At 47.9% G+C, this 17,431-nt stretch overlaps 1 protein-coding gene across 2 annotated transcripts; it reads right to left on the reverse strand.

Annotated features, from left to right (window-relative positions):
- Positions 1–4,821: 4,821 nt before the first annotated feature.
- Positions 4,822–16,925, reverse strand: CLDN19 (claudin 19). Of its 2 annotated transcripts, none has more exons than XM_083628998.1 (5): positions 16,540–16,925; positions 9,901–10,065; positions 7,953–8,037; positions 5,583–5,729; positions 4,822–5,406 (listed from the first exon to the last, which is right to left on the reverse strand). In XM_083628998.1, the coding sequence occupies exons 1-5, from the start codon at positions 16,760–16,762 to the stop codon at positions 5,328–5,330; spliced, it is 699 nt and encodes a 232-aa protein (XP_083485124.1). In that variant the 5' UTR covers positions 16,763–16,925; the 3' UTR covers positions 4,822–5,327. The 2 variants fall into 2 exon arrangements, with proteins under 2 accessions (XP_083485124.1, XP_083485125.1); XM_083628999.1 differs by having other exon boundaries at positions 4,822–5,220; positions 16,540–16,923.
- Positions 16,926–17,431: the final 506 nt, after the last annotated feature.

Genomic DNA, 17,431 nt, shown 5'->3' on the forward strand with positions numbered 1-17,431 from the left:
CGCTAGAGCCAATGACAGGCAAAGCCAAGCAATGCTAGCTTTCTCCCCATCCTCTTCCCTGCTGAGTTCTACAAGGGGTGACCCTGAGACTAAAGAGGAAGAGCACTCAAGAGAGAGACAAGATGTCAGGAGAGCAGGCAACTCTTAGTCTCAGGGCTGTGGGTTCAGGTTTCCTACATTGCAGGGGGTTTGGACAATTGATGCAAACGGCCCCTTCCAAATCTACAATTCTATGACCTGTGATTAAGACCACATCTTTGATGCAGAAAAGGCCAAAAACCTCTCCCTCTCTTCCTGTTTCCCAAGTCTGCAGCTGGAATTGTCACACGTGCTTGTTCCCAGTGCCTGCAAAGTGTGGGTGCCTCCTCTTGATGCTGAGTGTTCAGATAACAGGTTGGGGCTGCCATTGTTGCCATGAACAGTTAAATCATTCTCACTGCTGCTTCATTTGCCTTGAGCATCAGACAAGAGGCTGCTTGCTGGGCCCTTCCAAACAGAAGTGTCTGTTAAAGCGGAAGAAAGAGCTTCTGTGTTTGGTATGAAGCATTCTGGAGCTCTGCCAGACAGCTCAAAGTCTTGAGGCCGGTTCAGGAGGGCCACGTAGATTGCTTTGTTGCCTGGGGTTCCGAAAAGGTTCAGAGAAGATCATTTATCAGACTTTTCAACCAGGTCCACCCTCCCCCTCCTCTTATCTGGACCAAGGATGGATAAGTCCAAAACCTCCTGCAAGATGAGCTTTGATGTTCAAAGACAGCGCAGGGCACACCAGCTATTGGGGGACGTAAATCTTGAGCTGGGAAGTCTGGCCTGACTCAAATCTGATTTTTCTTTTCATTGCCATGAACTCACTAGGCGAAGGTTGGCAGGTCACCATTTTCTCAGCCCTGACTTCTTTTGTTTGTGACATGGGAAGTAAGAGCACTTGTAAGTTTGTAAGCCGTTACGTCCTTTGCCCCACAGGTTTAAAACACATGCCTTCCCACAAAGATTCCTGGAAATGGTTGCTTATTATATGTGCTGGCTGCTGTGGGGGGGGGGGGGATGACAGTTCCCAGGTGTCTTCCGGGAATACATGTCCTTTACATGTATGGTGGGTGGGCAGCAGAATTCACTTTGGGTATCCTTTGGAGGAGAGCATGCTGCCATTTTTAATATACTGTATGTAAAAAGGTAAAGGGGTAAAGGGACCCCTGACCATTAGGTCCAGTCGTGACCGACTCTGGGGTTGCGGCGCTCATCTTGCTTTACTGGCCGAGGGAGCTGGCGTACAGCTTCCGGGTCATGTGGCCAGCATGACTAAGCTGCTTCTGGCGAACCAGAGCAGCACACAGAAACGCCGTTTACCTTCCCGCCAGAGTGGTACCTATTTATCTACTTGCACTTTGACGTGCTTTTGAACTGCTAGGTTGGCAGGAGCAGGGACCGAGCAATGGGAGCTCACCCCTTCACGGGGATTCGAACTGCCGACCTTCTGATCAGCAAGTCCTAGGCTCTGTGGTTTAACCCACAGCACCACCTGTGTCCCATACTGTATGTAATACTGGCTTATTTACAAATATATACATGCCATTGGTGGAAGTGCAATTTTCAGAGTCCTGGGCCAGGGGTCAGTGTGTGCCATGTATTTGTTGTTTTGCATGCCATTTTCAGAGGGGAAATGCCGAAGAATGCAGATCATTCTAGCCTTCCATTTGAAAGTCTGTTTGGTCCAAGTCTGGTTTAAAGACAGAGAAGCAGAAGAAAGGAGATAAGCTAGTTCAGTGGTTTTCAACCAGTGTGCTGTGGCACCCTGTGGTGCCTTGAAAAACGGTCAGGGGTGCTGCAGGAAACACTGGCATCTGCCCCTCCTTCCCTCCCTTCTCTGATGCCCTCTCTTGTCTTCCTCCCAAAGGCTTGCACAGCTATTTGTTGCAGCAGCCCTAGCTACAAGCTCCCCAGGCGAATGGTGCCTCTAGGGCTGACCAGGGGGTGCTTCCCAGATCCCTGTGGGGCAGTGGGAGGAGACACCTCTCTATGGGGCAGGGAGGGCAGCTCAGAGACCAAGGGCGGCGGCATCGGCTGCCTGGAGGACTCCCAAGGAGAGGGGAGAGGAGGCTGAAGGAACACTCCACAAGGGAGGATGTTCAAAAAAGGGTGAGAGGCTGCCAGCTCTGCAGGCAAGGGGGGACATAACTGGGCTCCTGAGCCCCATAGTGTTGCCGCAGAAAGAATGCAGTTGGTCAAGGGAGCTGTGGACTCAAAAAGGTTGAAAACCTCTGAGCTAGGTAGACTGCAGTCTTCATCTGTATCCAACAGCAACCTGCTCCACTACTGATCGACACCCCTGTTTAGATGGCTTAAAGAAGAACTGAGCCCAAACCAGTTTCAGGCTGGCTTGACACCCGAACACATACACACACCGCTTTCGGCAGCTCATGATATCTTTGGGCCCAGCTGGTTTTTGCAGAGGCTTCTGAAGCTGCCTAGAACTTCGGAAAAGCAGCTCCAATTAGCCCACATTAGGCACAAAAGCCACAGGGGAGAAGATTACCTCTCCTTTGCCCCCCCTCCCTTCCCATGGCATCCTGCGTGTGCAGACGGATTAGGTTAATTAGCGTTTCCTGCATTCATCAGTCCACAAAATGGGAGGAAAGGTGGGGGAGAGAGAGGAATGAATGATTTGGCTCAGAGTGGCTAGTTACAGGCGGCAGCAAAGCTGAGGCTCCCCAGTAGCAACTGGACGACTAGCAAGTGGGGGGGTGGTTCCATCAGAAGCCAAGCAAAGCAGGATGCTGGCACACCAGACACAACATTATGGGGTCAAGAGAACCAAGCTGGCTGGTGGTGGGAAAGCCAGGAGTTAATTTTGTCACCAGGGATCTGCAGCTACAACCTTGGGTTGGCTGACTTTATTGGTCTTCCCAATACAGTGGTACCTCGGGTTAAGTACTTACGGTAATTCGTTCTGGAGGTCCGTTCTTAACCTGAAACTGTTCTTAACCTGAAGCACCACTTTAGCTAATGGGGCCTCCTGCTGCCGCCGTGCCACCAGAGCACTATTTCTGTTCTCATCCTGAAGCAAAGTTCTTAACCCGAGGTACTATTTCTGGGTTAGCGGAGTCTGTAACCTGAAGCGTCTGTAACCTGAAGCGTATGTAACCACTGTATGGGTTTCCCCTCAAGCTATAGGGATAGGCAAAGCATCCACTTTGCATGCAGAAGCTCCTAAATCCAGTCCCTGGCATTTCCAGACCGGGCTAGGAAAAGGCCGCTGTCCAGAACCCTGTTTTGCCACTCTTGACTAAGCAAGATGTACGGGTGATCTGACTCAATGTAAAGCCACTCCTATGTTTATATGGCTGTGTACGCACCATGCATTGAAAGCACATTTCTCTCTCTCCCCACCCCCACCCCAGTTCCAAAGAATCCTGGAAATTGCGGTTCATTAAGGGTGCTGGGAATTGTAGTTTTCTGAGGTGCCGACTGCAATTCCCAGGTTCTTGGGCTGTGTCCATGCTGAAGTACATTCAAAGCACCTTCCTGCCCTGAATGAATTTTGGCCGCTGTAGTTCAACCCTCAGGGACGCGGGTGGCGCTGTGGATTAAACCACAGAGCCTAGGGCTTGCCAATCAGAAGGTCGGCGGTTTGAATTCCTGTGACAGGGTGAGCTCCCGTTGCTCGGTCCCAGCTCCTGCCAACCTAGCAGTTCAAAAGCACGTCAAAGTGCAAGTAGATAAGTAGGTACCACTCTGGCGGGAAGGTAAATGGCGTTTCCATGTGCTGTTCTAGCTCGCCAGAAGTGGCTTAGTCATGCTGGCCACATGACCCGGAAGCTGTACGCCAGCTCCCTCGGCCAGTAAAACGAGATGAGCGCCACAACCCCAGAGTCGTCCACGACTGGACCTAATGGTCAGGGGTCCCTTTACCTTTAGTTCAACCCTCACAGAGTTACAATTCCCAGCAAGCCTTAACAAACTGCAATACCCAGAATTCTTTGAGAGAAAGAATTTGTTTGTTTACTTTAAATATAAGTATTTTACCTGCATGGTTTTTACTGCTGCTGTAACTGAAAACCGGGACACGGGTGGCACTGTGGGTTAAACCACAGTGCCTGGGGCTTGCCGATCAGAAGGTCAGTGGTTCGAATTCCAGCAACGGGGTGAGCTCCCGTTGCTCTGTCCCTGCTCCTGCCAACCTAGCAGTTCAAAAGCACATCAAAGTGCAAGTAGATAAATAGGTACCGCTCCAGCGGGAAGGTAAACGGCGTTTCCGTGCGCTGCTCTGGTTCGCCAGAAGCGGCTTAGTCATGCTGGTCGCATGACCCGGAAGCTGTACATCGACTCCCTCGGCCAGTAAAACGAGATGAGCGCCACAACCCCAGAGTCGGCCACGACTGGACCTAATGGTCAGGGGTTCCTTTACCTTTACCTTTAACTGAAAACCAGTACAAGTCTATGTAGTAAGTAAACCATATTTTAAACTTGCTTTCCAGTCTGTTCTCTGATATCTTTGTTAAGCAGAGTAAGAAGGGGAAAGCTAGCCTAATTCCTCTGCTTCAGTTTTGCTGCTATGGGTGGGACTTTTAAAACTCTGTTCAGTCCACACCTGTTTTGCATGCAGAAGGTCCTGTGTTCAATCCCCCGCATCTCCAGGTAGGTCTGGGAAGGTCCCCTATGTGAAGCCCTCAATGCAGAGAATATTGAGCTAGCCTGGCTGAGTATATAAGTTTCTTTACTACCCGCCTCCCCGCAAAATGTGATGGGTAGTGAACTTGCTGGACCGTTCAGTTCAGCACTTATAAGGCACCCCAGAATCTGAGGAGGGATACAACAAACTTTAGAAAGCTGGCAATAAAAATATTTTAATAAGACAAATGTTTAGTACAAACCATTAGAAACATTTATATATTTTGTTGTTGTCGTTGTTGAAAAGGTAGAACCATATTGTCAAGCAGTATAAACGGTACCATGGGGAAAAGTTAATGCAACCTTTTTACATTTCGAAAACGAGCAACTTTCATTTTCAAAGATGCATTTCTGGTTTTTCATTTTTCTCTCTCCCAATAAGGAAAAGGGGTCTTGGGGAAACACAGTGGGGTGTCTGCTTTGTGTTTGTTTTTTTAAAATGTCCTCGCTATAGTCACTTTGGTCTCTTGGATTGAAAAGCTCAGGCCCAGAACCATGTCTCTCTCTTCCCCCCGAAGGCATTACACGGACTGATCTCCCCTTTTTACAGGGGGCCTGAAAAATGAAGGGGAAATAAAAAGAGAGCTGTTAGTTTCAAGCCCACAGATACACAACAGGTGGGTGGAAAACATATCACGAGGTTGGGACTCCCTTCCCACCGCTCACACGGGCCCATCTGTGATGCCATTTTGCAGAGCTGTGGGTGGGGAAGACGTTCCAAATCCCTTCTTGCGCATGAATCTGAGAAGGAACCAAAAATAACAATAATAACAACAACCCCTGAGATATTGTGCCTCTGGACTTTCTAGCCTGCTTGGAGCTGCAAGAGGCAACTTGGCCCTCTCCATTCCACAGACATGTAAAGGAACCACCCGTCACTTGTCTCCACTCTTTCTTCCCTTGGGATTCAGACGTACTCTCTAGCCGTGGAAGGCTGCGACTGCCGGTAGTACTGCTGCCCTCTCTCTTCCGGTTTGGGGCAGGAGCAGGACAGGAAAGCTCCACCCAGCATGGTCAGGCTGCCTGCTGACCACCCCACAAAGAGAGCAGGTCCAAATTCATACCTAAGGCCAAAAAAGAAGAAGAAAAAGTGTAGATTATAACAGCAGACATGTTGAGGTGTACATCCTGATAAATCGGCTCCACCTCTTTGTGGGGACGCGTTGTGGGCAAGCCGCCAAGCCTCCCCTCCTACAGGGAACCAGGCAGAGGACCTTCTCGGTAGTGGCACCCGCCCTGTGGAACGCCCTCCCACCAGATGGCAAAGAGAAAAACAACTACCAGACTTTTAGAAGACATCTGAAGGCAGCCCTGTTTAGGGAAGCTTTTAATGTTGAATAGGTTATTGTATTTTAGTGTTCTGTTGGAAGCTGCCCAGAGCGGCTGGGGAAACCCAGCCAGATGGGCGGGGTATTATTATTATAATTATAAAAAATTATAAATTATAAATTATAAATTATAAATTATAAATTATAAATTATAAATTATAAATTATAAATTATAAATTATAAATTATAAATTATAAATTATAAATTATAAATTATAAATTATAAATTATAAATTATAAATTATAAATTATTATGGCGGGCGGGACTGTGTCCCGCCTTACACTGGGGAGGCCCGGCCACGCCAGTTAGCCAAGTGGCCAATCAGGCGGCTTGGGGGGCATGTCTGGGGTCAATTTAAACCACAGCACAACGCTGAATCACCCCTTTTCAGCCTCACACCACGGATCTCCTGCCCTCCCACCCTTTGTTCAGGTTGCGTCATTGGCCTTGCCATGGACTTCGGTTGGTCGCCGTTGAGGGGCCTGGTAGGACTTTTTCCACTTGAAAAATTGGCACTGGCCACTTGGTTTTCGCCTACCTCGTAGCAATCGTCACAACTTTGTAAGGTTAGGCGGTTAGACACTGGAATAGCAATGTGGGGGTGAGGGGAGGTGCGGCCATCATCTGCCCCTCCATGCTCAAGAGTATTCCGTTAAAGCATGGGTAGACAAACTAAGGCCTGGGGGTCGGATCCGGTCCAATTGCCTTCTAAATCCGGCCTGTGGACGGTCCGGGAATCAGCATGTTTTTACATGGGTAGAATGTGTCCTTTTATTTAAAATGCATCTCTGGATTATTTGTGGGGCCTGCCTGGTGTTTTTACATGAGTAGAATATGTGCTTTTATTTAAAATGCATCTCTGGGCTGTTTGTGGGGCATAGGAATTTGTTGATTATTTCTTTTCAAAATATAGTCCGGCTCCCCACAAGGTCTGAGGGACAGTGGACCGGCCCCCTGCTGAAAAAGTTTGCTGACCCCTGTGTTAAAGTAATCCAGGGGTGTGGATCTCGTCCAAAGCCCGGGGAGGGACTAGGGCCTTGCCACGACCCCAGCGGGAACCCAGGGGATGCTCGAGTCGATCCACATTGGTGAGGCTCCCCCTGCTGGTGGTTTACCCCTAAAAGACTCCCTGCAAGGAGGGCAGGAGTCTGATATAGTCTGTTGATGCCAGTGCCTAAGCCAATACCGCTCACATTCTGTAATCAATAAAGTTGTGGCCTAAATTTTGCCCATTAACATTAACCTAAATTCTGTGTCCTTGTGTCTTCATTCTCCTGGGGGTGGCTTGGGGCTTTGACATGAAAACTCAGTTGCCTCAAGATGGCAAAAAATAAAGGGCCACAGTGGAGTGGCAGAAGAACAGAACACCTGCTTTGCATGCAGGAAGGGCTGGGGATCATTCCTTGGCACCCCCTGGGTAGGGCTAGGTGACAACCCTAGTCTGGAACCCTGGAGAGCTGCTGCCAGTCTCTGTAGACAACTGAGCTAGATGGTGTGACAATCAGCTCCCTGTTTCAGGAATTTATGGGAGGGATTGAAGTGCATATCAGAATTTGTGTTTGCACCATTATAGTGGGTTAACGTGCTGTGTTGTTCTGGTGCATTAAATCAGCGCTGATTTCCAGCGAGATCTCAGACAGCGAGGGCATGGTGCCGGCCCCATAGAGATGGGTTTGGGAGTGTGTATCGAAATTAGCCTGGTGTGCAAAGGTAACATTTACATTCATCCCTTTTCTCTACAGTCTTCCACAGCTGGCGTGTGGCCCTCAGAAGGTTGCCCAGAAGGCAATGTGGCCCTTGGACTGAAAAACGTTCCCCACCTGTGATTGAGGGGGGATGCTGTACACAACTGGGACAATCTCTCTGCGTTTTGAAAGGCACACATCCGCTGCTGTGATTTCTGGTTTGACAAGAGGTGTAAGAACGCACACTCTGGGTTGGCGCAGGCCCTGCTCTCACCTGGCGTTAACCGGCGTGCTGGGATTGAAAAACTCGTACGTCACCCGTGCCGCGTACCATGAAACAGCCGTCATAGTGCACAGACCTGGGAACAGAGAAGGCAACACAAATTATTTAGTTATTAGGAACTGGGGGCCAAACTACACATTACACTCATGTTCCAGGATTGGGAGTCATCATGAGAACATTCTGCTGAATCAGATGAGGAACCCACCTAGTCCAGCATTCTCTCAGTCTCTGATCGCATGCCTGTGGGAAGCTCGCAAGCTAGACATGAGTGCAACGGCACTCTCCCCACCTGCGATACCCAGGAGCTGGTATTCAGAAGCATAATATCTCTGACAGTGGAGGTAGAGCATAGATGATGTGGCAAGTAGCCACACTGAGAGCCCTCTCTTCCCATGAATTTGTCCAGTCCTCTTTTAAAGCCATTTAAGTTGGTGGCTTTCACTGTCTCCTGCAGGAGTGAGTTCCATAGTTCAACTAGGGGCTGCGTGAAGAAGGACTTCCTTTTATCTGTCTTGAATCTCCCAACATTCAGCTTTATGGGATGTTCTAATGTTGTGAGAGAGGGAGAAGAGCTTTTCTCTGTCTGCTTTCTCTATGCCATGCATTGTGTTATAAACAAGGGGTGGGGGGCAGAGGAGAAATACAAGCAAGCCCAGGAACCCGTTCTTAAAAGTAGTAAATGAACAGCTTGAATGGAAAATGTTTGAGGGGAGGAGCAGCCAAACAGAGATGGTCTCTTAGCAGAGCCAATAAGAATGGGCCCTGCAGGCCTATATGTCCTATGGCTGCTGCTGTCTTGTGTCACATGTCTCCAATTCCCCCAATATTCAGTGGTCAATGTACTTCATAAGGCTTATCTGCAGGCACAGGACCAAGGAGAAACTGCTATGTTGCCTGACCTACTGCCCTTACTAAGCCTCAGAGCAAGCTGCTATATCTAGCTTTTTCCTTTACTATCTTGAACACATGCTTGTGTTCCCCAAATCATCATTTAAGCACCAGTATAACAAGAACTTTGATATGCATTTCATGCTCCAAACCAGGATGTGCCCAGAACAGGTGCACCCGATAACCCTCTTATTGAGGAATAATCCACTTCATTAACTTGTTTCCACAAAGTTGTATTTGTTTTGAGCCACTTTGAGCCCACCGAATAAAACAAGGGTGGAGTGTATTTTTCAACCCCATTCTCTTCTGGGCAACCTTTGGGGGGGGGTATGTGCCAGTGGTGGGCAGCAGGCCAGAAGCAAAAGTGGGCGGAGCAATAAATATTACTCTTGTCTTACTGTATAATAGCAATGTAAGACTGTCGTCAGGCTGCAGTTCACTTGGCCACCAAGAGGTGTCACTGTCCACTTCAGTGTAGTGAGTGGTGGCAGATAGGCAGACAGGGAATCCGTGGGGTGACAGCAAGAGCACGCTGCAGCAGCCACCCAGCTCACTGGCTCTCCCACCTGCCAGCCTCAAGGGCCTTGCCCTCAGGATTCAGATACCTGGGCTGACCATTGGACTGCTGGTCACCTACCCCCTCTGCATCCCACCTTGGAATCTGTTGCTATTGATTAACAGGTAGAATGACAGGAGAAGCAGAGAGGTGGAAGATGCCCGGAAACATAGTCTGGCCTTGAATACTGCAGGAGCAGCAGCATGGAGAAGGCACTCAGCAGTGGCAGCCAACCAGCCTCCAGATCTGTAGCACAATCCAGTTTCCACGTGTTGTCATACACACACGTCTGTCCTCCATCCAGGCAAGCAAGAGGGATTCTCAGAGTTTGAGGACACAACCCAGCCAGACAACAACACCCAAGGAGAGTACAAATAGAGCAGGCAAGGGACCAGGGAGAGTCCCCAGGTTAGAGGGAGATGCCCAGAGGGCCCCATTTGGCACCCAGGCTGGGACAAGGCCCACAGGGTATATATTAGCCTTCAGCTTACTTACCTGCTAGTAGGAAGAAGACACCCCCCAACACAGCGATCCAGCTTTTCACCACGGGATTCTCGTCTCCAACTTTGGTGCATTTCATTCCGATCACGCTAACAACAGCCCCCACGAAGCCCAGGAGGATGGAGACCACCATGAGTGCCCGGGAAGTCTGGATATGAACTGGAAAACAAGAAAGTGCCTGTCTTTGGGGTGTCCAAGGGGGGAAAGAGGCAGCTGCAATTGCAGGGTTAAGTTGCTTAAAATGGCCCATAAAGGTAAAGGGACCCCTGACCATTAGGTCCAGTCGTGGTCGACTCTGGGGTTGTGGCGCTCATCTCGCTTTATTGACCGAGGGAGCCAGAGTAAAGCTTCCGGGTCATGTGGCCAACATGACTAAGCCGCTTCTGGCGAAACAGAGCAGTGCACGGAAACGCCGTTTACCTTCCCACCGGAGCGGTACCTATTTATCTACTTGCACTTTGACGTGCTCTCGAACTGCTAGGTTGGCAGGAGCAGGGACCGAGCAAGGGGAGCTCACCCCGTCGCGGGGATTCGAACCGCCGACCTTCTGATCGGCAAGTCCTAGGCTCTGTGGTTTAACCCACAGTGCCACCCGCATCCCTTCAAAAATGTCCCATAGGGTTGCCATATTTTGAAGAGCAAAAGACAGGTCACATTTGCTGACTTCTACTTTTAACTATAGGGACGCAGGTCGGTCACGACTGGACCTAATGGTCAGGGGTCCCTTTACCTTTACCTTTACTTTTAACTATGGATCACTATGATGACTCTAAACAGCGGGTGGCGCTGTGGTCTAAACCACTGAGCCTCTTGGGCTTGCTGATCAGAAGGTTGGCAGTTCGAATCCCCACAACCAAGTGAGCTCCTGTTGCTCGGTCCCAGCTCCTGCCAACTTAGCAGTTTGAAAGTGCACCAGTACAAGTAGATAAATAGGTACTGCTGTGGCGGGAAGGTAAATGGCATTTCTGTGCGCTCTGGCTACTGTCATGGTGTTCAGTTGTGCCTGAAGCGGTTTAGTCATGCTGGCTACATGACCCTGAAAGCTGTCTGGCATGAAAGCGAGATGAGCACCACACTCCATAGTCGCCTTTGACTGGACTTAACCTTCCAGGGGTCCTTTACCTTTACCTTTTTACCTCTACCCATGAAAAAGAGGATGTGACCTGGAAAAAGAGGACACATGGCAACCCTTCCAGGAACTAATTTTTAACAAAGGCATTTCATTTCATTTCATTTCATTCCCAATTAAGAGTGCCTTGTTCCAACCTCTGATGTATGGGCAAAGGGCTCCCTTACCTGTTAAAGGCCTCTTTGACACATTAGCTAAAAACTCTTTACAGCTCTACCCAATGACTCTCGCCCATTGACACATAGGCGAAGGGCTCCTTTAACAGTTATATGCAACACTTATGAAAAAGCTCTGACACAGAGGTGAAGAGCTATTTAACCCGGGCTCTACACCTTGAATCAGATCCACTGGCACACAGGCCAAAGGCTCCATCTGCTCTGAAAGGGGTCTCCAATGCAGAGGATAACAGACTCTCTCACACTGACACATGGGCGCCATTTTGAATCCATCTGTCAGGCCCAAACTCCGCCAATTTGGATGCCTCTGAAGATTTCCTAATTCCAGTTTGGCATGATGGGCTCCCGATAGTGAGGAGTGGGTTTTGGTCTATGTTTCTTAGATTCCTGGGGCAACACCGGGTGTACTGCCAGCTAATAAATAATAGTTAATCCTCAGCAAGCAGTTGCACCCATGCAAGAACATCGCACGCGCACAGTTACTGTTTTAGATCTTCGCTCTGTTCAGGGTTGCTTTGCCCATGCAAAGCACTTAGAGAAGAGAGCTGGTAGCAGAGCGATCTGTTGAAGAATCAGCATCCCTACTGACTGGTAGCTTTCCCCCTCCAGGGGATCTTCCACAATCTAATTGCATTAGTCAAAGCTGGCCCATCCGTGAGGCGAATCAAGGCCGTTGCCTCAAGGCGGCAGGCTCCAGACAGCCACAAGGAGTGTCAAATCCAGCTGCCAGGGAATGTGCACCATGACTGTCAGGCTCCTTTTCCACTGCATGCCCACCTGGCACGCTGGCACACAACAGCGGGCACACAGCAGTGGAGAAAGCATTTCCCACTTTGTCTCTAGCAGCGAAATGTCCTGGCCTGGCCCTGGCCCTGGCTTTAATGTTGGGTTTATTCTGGAAAGTCCATACACCACTCCTCTTTACAGTGGTACCTCGGGTTACATACGCTTCAGGTTACAGACTCCGCTAACCCAGAAATAGTACCTCGGGATAAGAACTTTGCTTCAGGATGAGAACAGAAATCGTGCTCTGGCGCCGCGGAAGCAGGAGGCCCCATTAGCTAAAGTAGTGCTTCAGGTTAAGAACAGTGGCAGGATTCAAGTTGAACAAGTCAAAGACTAAGGTTCTTGAGAAAAATTTAACACCGATTGAGAAAGAGAGGTTTCAGAAGGAGACGGGATTAACTTTGGTTAAGAAAGTAAAATACCTGGGGGTTAATGTGACTGCTAAGAACTTAAATTTGTTTAAAGATAACTACGAGAAATGTTGGTCAGAAGTGAAAAAGGATCTTGAAATATGGTCAAACTTGAAGCTTTCCTTGTTTGGTCGAATTGCTGTTATAAAGATGAATGTATTGCCAAGAATGTTATTTTTATTTCAATCATTGCAAATTTTGGACAAAATGGATTGTTTCAAGAAGTGGCAGAAAGAGATTTCTAGATTTGTCTGGCAGGGCAAGAAGCCCAGAATAAAATTTAAAATATTAACTGATGTTAAGGATAGAGGTGGATTTGCCCTGCCAGACCTTAAACTTTACTATGAATCAGCAGCATTTTGCTGGCTGAAAGACTGGCTGCTTCTTGAGAACACAGACATTTTGGATTTAGAAGGTTTCAACAATGTTTTTGGGTGGCATGCATATCTGTGGTATGTCAAGGTTAAAGCTCATAAAGCATTTAAAAACCATATTGTCAGAAGAGCATTGTTTAATGTCTGGACAAGATATAAAGACTTACTTGAAAATAAAACCCCAAGGTGGCTATCACCGATGGAAGCGAAGGCTCAGAAAAAGCTCAATATGGAGGCCAAATGGCCAAAATATTGGGAGATTTTGGAACAAGAAGGTGACAAATTGAAATTGCAGAGTTTTGAGAAACTAAAAGATAAAGTGCGAGACTGGCTTCATTATTATCAAATAAGGGAGGCTTATAATATGGATAAAAAAAATGGCTTCCAGGTGGAAAAATCAAAAGTGGAAACAGAACTGCTAGATCCCAAAACTAAGATACTATCAAGAATGTATAACTTGCTGTTGAAATGGAATACGCAGGATGAAACGGTTAAATCTGCTATGATTAAATGGGCACAAGATGTTGGACATAACATAATGTTTGCTGACTGGGAGCAGTTGTGGACCACAGATATGAAATTTACGGCATGTAATGCCCTAAGAGAGAATATTATGAAAATGATATACAGGTGGTACATGACACCAGTCAAGCTTGCAAAAATTTATCATTTGCCCGATAATAAGTGTTGGAAATGTAAGGAAAATGAAGGTACATTCTTTCACCTTTGGTGGACGTGCCCAAAGATTAAGGCTTTCTGGGAAATGATCTATAATGAAATGAAAAAGGTATTTAAATATACCTTCCTGAAGAAACCAGAGGCCTTTCTCCTGGGCATGGTCGGCCAATTGGTGCCAAAGAAGGATAGAACTTTTTTTATGTATGCTACAACAGCAGCAAGAATACTCATCGCGAAGCATTGGAAGACACAAGATCTACCCACCTTGGAAGAATGGCAGATGAAAGTGATAGATTATATGGAATTGGCGGAAATGACTGGCAGAATCCGCGACCAGGGAGAAGAGTTGGTGGAAGAAAATTGGAAGAAATTTAAAGATTACCTGCAGAAATACCGTAAAATTAACGAATGTTAAAATGATGCAGGATTGAAATGTGATGGTTTTAGTAACAAAGTTAAAAGAATATGCAAAAAAGGATTGTTAATTAGATGAAAATATGATGTTTAATATGTTAAGATTTGTAATTAAGATAAAAACAAAGAGGGAAAGGATTTGCTGAATTAACTATGTGAACTGGAATACAAAAAAGGGAGGTGTGAGGAGGTCAAGAAACGAGTAATTGAAATATAAGAAACGAAAAGAATGATTTATTTTTAATTGTTTTTTTTCACATATTTTGTATCTTTTTCTTTTTCTTTTTCTTTTCTTATATTGTAATTTTCTTTGTTTGTGAAATCTCAATAAATATCCTTTTTAAAAAAAAAAGAACAGTTTCAGGTTAAGAATGGACCTCCGGAACAAATTAAGTACTTAACCTGAGGTACCACTGTATTGGTTTTTTTCTTCAATGCATCTCCAACATTACTGCATGGAGGGGTGCTCTTGCAGAGCAATGACAATGGGATGCACCCCCACCCCACCCTGGATATTGAATACTGCAAAATAATAATTATCAATAGTAATAGTTTGTATCCAGAGTTAGTCCCACTCAAGAGTAAACCGGCTGAAGTTAGTAGACATGGCTAACTTAGGTTCATTACCGCATTGGCCCAAATATTAGCCTCACTTTCCCCCCAGATTCCGACTGTGGAAAGTCAAAAGTGTGGCTTATATTCGCGACCTTACGGTATGCAGCCAGGAGCTCCAGGAGCCAGTAGTCCCCTGTCCTCTTCCCCAAGGCAGGGAAGGGAGAGAGCGAGGAAGGGGAAAGGCCGCTGGCAATGCAGCACGGCTCGCCCCCCCCCCCCCAGTATGCAGCCAGGAGCAGCGAAGAATGGAGCAGCTTATATTTGGGTATTTTCCCTTTTTTTCTTTTCCCCTCTCCAATTTTAACGGTGTGGCTTATATTGGGTTGCGGCTTATATTCGGGCCAATATGGTAATTGCAATGGGTCAGCGAGTAGCACTTACTTGCAGACAGCCCCCAAATAATAAAGAGCCACCACTGTCACCCCGAAGCTTCCTTTGAGGCAAGGTTCACCAGGGGTCACTTGCAGCACCTTTACATGATGCCAGGGCTCAATGTGGATAGGAAATAGCACTAAATGTTAAACAATAATAAATATCACCTTGAGCCTTCCCTTGAGACAAGGCTCACCAGAGGTCACTCGCAATGCCTTTATATGATGTCAAGGTTCAGCTTGGATATGAAAGAATATGAAAGCTAATACTGTAATAAAAATAAAAGCAAAAGAGGAGGAGGAGGAGATATCAACTGTGTGGCATTTTAACATTAACAAGAACACAGGGAGTCCCGACAATCATGGATTGGCATAACAAGCTACAAGAATTTGCTGAAATGGCACAGCTGACAAATAGCCTGAGAGGCAACTCGAAACAAAAATTTATGGGAAAGTGGGATAGATATAAGATATACGTTCAAAAATACAGTAAAGGTTCACTATCTATGCAAGCATTTGATTGACTTTGGGGAGAGACTGAGTTGAGGAACAAGACCAAGGATACATATTGATATAGGAATGTATTAAATAAAATGTAAAGAAATATACAATAATAAGAGTCCATTCTTTCATTAAAAAAAGTAATATACAAAAGGATAGACAGCAAATCCAAAGTGTTGGTATATATATGATTTTGGAATAAGTTTGGAATAGCTTTTTCTTTGGGTTTTTTTTCCTTTTCCTTTTCTCTTTATGTATATAAAGTATACATACAGGTTGAAAATCTCAGTATAATAAGTTTTGTGATGTAATATGACAATGCCTGACAATGTAAGGTAAGAACTTAAACAAACAAACAACACAGGTCTCTGCCCCTAAGAATGTACAATTCAAAATTCAATGCACTGGAGACAATCGAAGGCAGTTTTTTGGTGGGGGGGGGGCGGGAGCTTTTCTTTTCTAATTTAGGAGAAGAGAGAAGCAGAGCGCTCAGCCGCCACCACCACTGCGTAGCTAAAACCCACCACACACAAACACGCAGCACGTTTGAGTGGGAAGGGGTTCCAGATCCGGGGATGCTGCCACGGGCGTAGCCAGGATTTATAGGAGGGGGCGGTAAGACACCCACCTGCCATCAACCTCTTTTTAGCAGATTCGGAATCAAATATCTCAACATTAGTGGTTTTAAATTTCTTTTGACCCCCCAAGTGCTCAGAAAAAAAAAATCTGTCCAAATCTTTCTACAATGTCTACTTTTAGTAAATTGCTTTTATTCATTTACAGTGGTACCTCGGGTTAAGAACGTAATTCGTTCTGGAGGTCCGTTCTTAACCTGAAACTGTTCTTAACCTGAAGCACCACTTTAGCTAATGGGGCCTCCCGCCGCCGCCGCCGCGATTTCTGTTCTCACCCTGAAGCAAAGTTCTTAACCCGAGGTACTATTTCTGGGTTAGCGGAGTCTGTAACCTGAAGCGTCTGTCACCCGAGGTACTTGATTTAGAGGGGGTACCTCGGGTTACAGACGCTTGGATGCTGCGCTACATCCCGTCAGGCGAGAGCCCCGCTTCCCGTACCCACCCGCAGGCTGTCTGCTGGACGCCAGCGAGGCGCAACCGCAGCCCTGGCTCTCCCTGCGCGCCCGCTCCCCCCCCCCCCCCGCCATGCACCCGTGGGACGCACCGTCGAGCGAGAGCAACGACTCGTGGAGCTTGCACTGGACCTGCCCGGTGCTCTGCGAGGCGCAGCTCATCCAGAGGCCCTCGTACAGCCCGACGGCCGTGATGATGGCGTCCCCGGCGTAGGAGCTCTGCTTCCACTGGGGCAGCGCCGACGAGCAGATGGAGCCCACCAAGCCGGCCAGGGCCATGAAGTAGCCCACCAGCTGCAGCCCCGCGCTGGCCATGGAGAGAGGGAGAGGACCACGGGGAGCGACGGCAGGAGGAGGAGGAGGAGAGGGCTCGCCTCTTCCGACGGGGCGATCTGCGGCAGCGACTGCAGCGGCGGCGGCCGACGATGTCAGGGGCCGCCCCCGCGAGGGAACACGCTCTGGCAGCGGACGAGCTCGCCCGCCCGCGCTCCCTTGCTCTCGTCCTCTCTCTCCCCCCACCCCATAGCAAGGCTGGCCCCGGAGCGGGAGGAGCCAGCCCTCGAGTCCAGGCAGCCTGAGCACCGCTGGGCCCTTCGCAGCGATGAGCAAAAGGCATCACATAGAACCGCAGAATGGTACGGTGGTACCTCAGGTTACAGACGCTTCGGGTTACAGACTCCGCTAACCCAGAAATAGTACCTCGGCTTAAGAACTTTGCTTCAGGATGAGAACAGTAATCGTGCTCTGGCACAGCGGGAGGCCCCATTAGCTAAAGTGGTGCTTCAGGTTAAGAACAGTTTCAGGTTAAGAACGGACCTCCAGAACGAATTAAGTTCTTAACCCGAGGTACCACTGTAGTTGGAAGGGACCTCCAACCCCAAGGCAGCAGGTTCTAAGTCCCAAGGGATGTGAGTAAATTTGTAGAGGATCAGGCTGTAAGGAACATTCTCATGCACACATGGAATGATGACCGAGGGCTTCCCC

Source organism: Podarcis filfolensis (genome assembly GCF_964270895.1).
Source record: "Podarcis filfolensis genome assembly, chromosome: 8".
NCBI classification, from domain to species: domain Eukaryota; kingdom Metazoa; phylum Chordata; class Lepidosauria; order Squamata; family Lacertidae; genus Podarcis; species Podarcis filfolensis.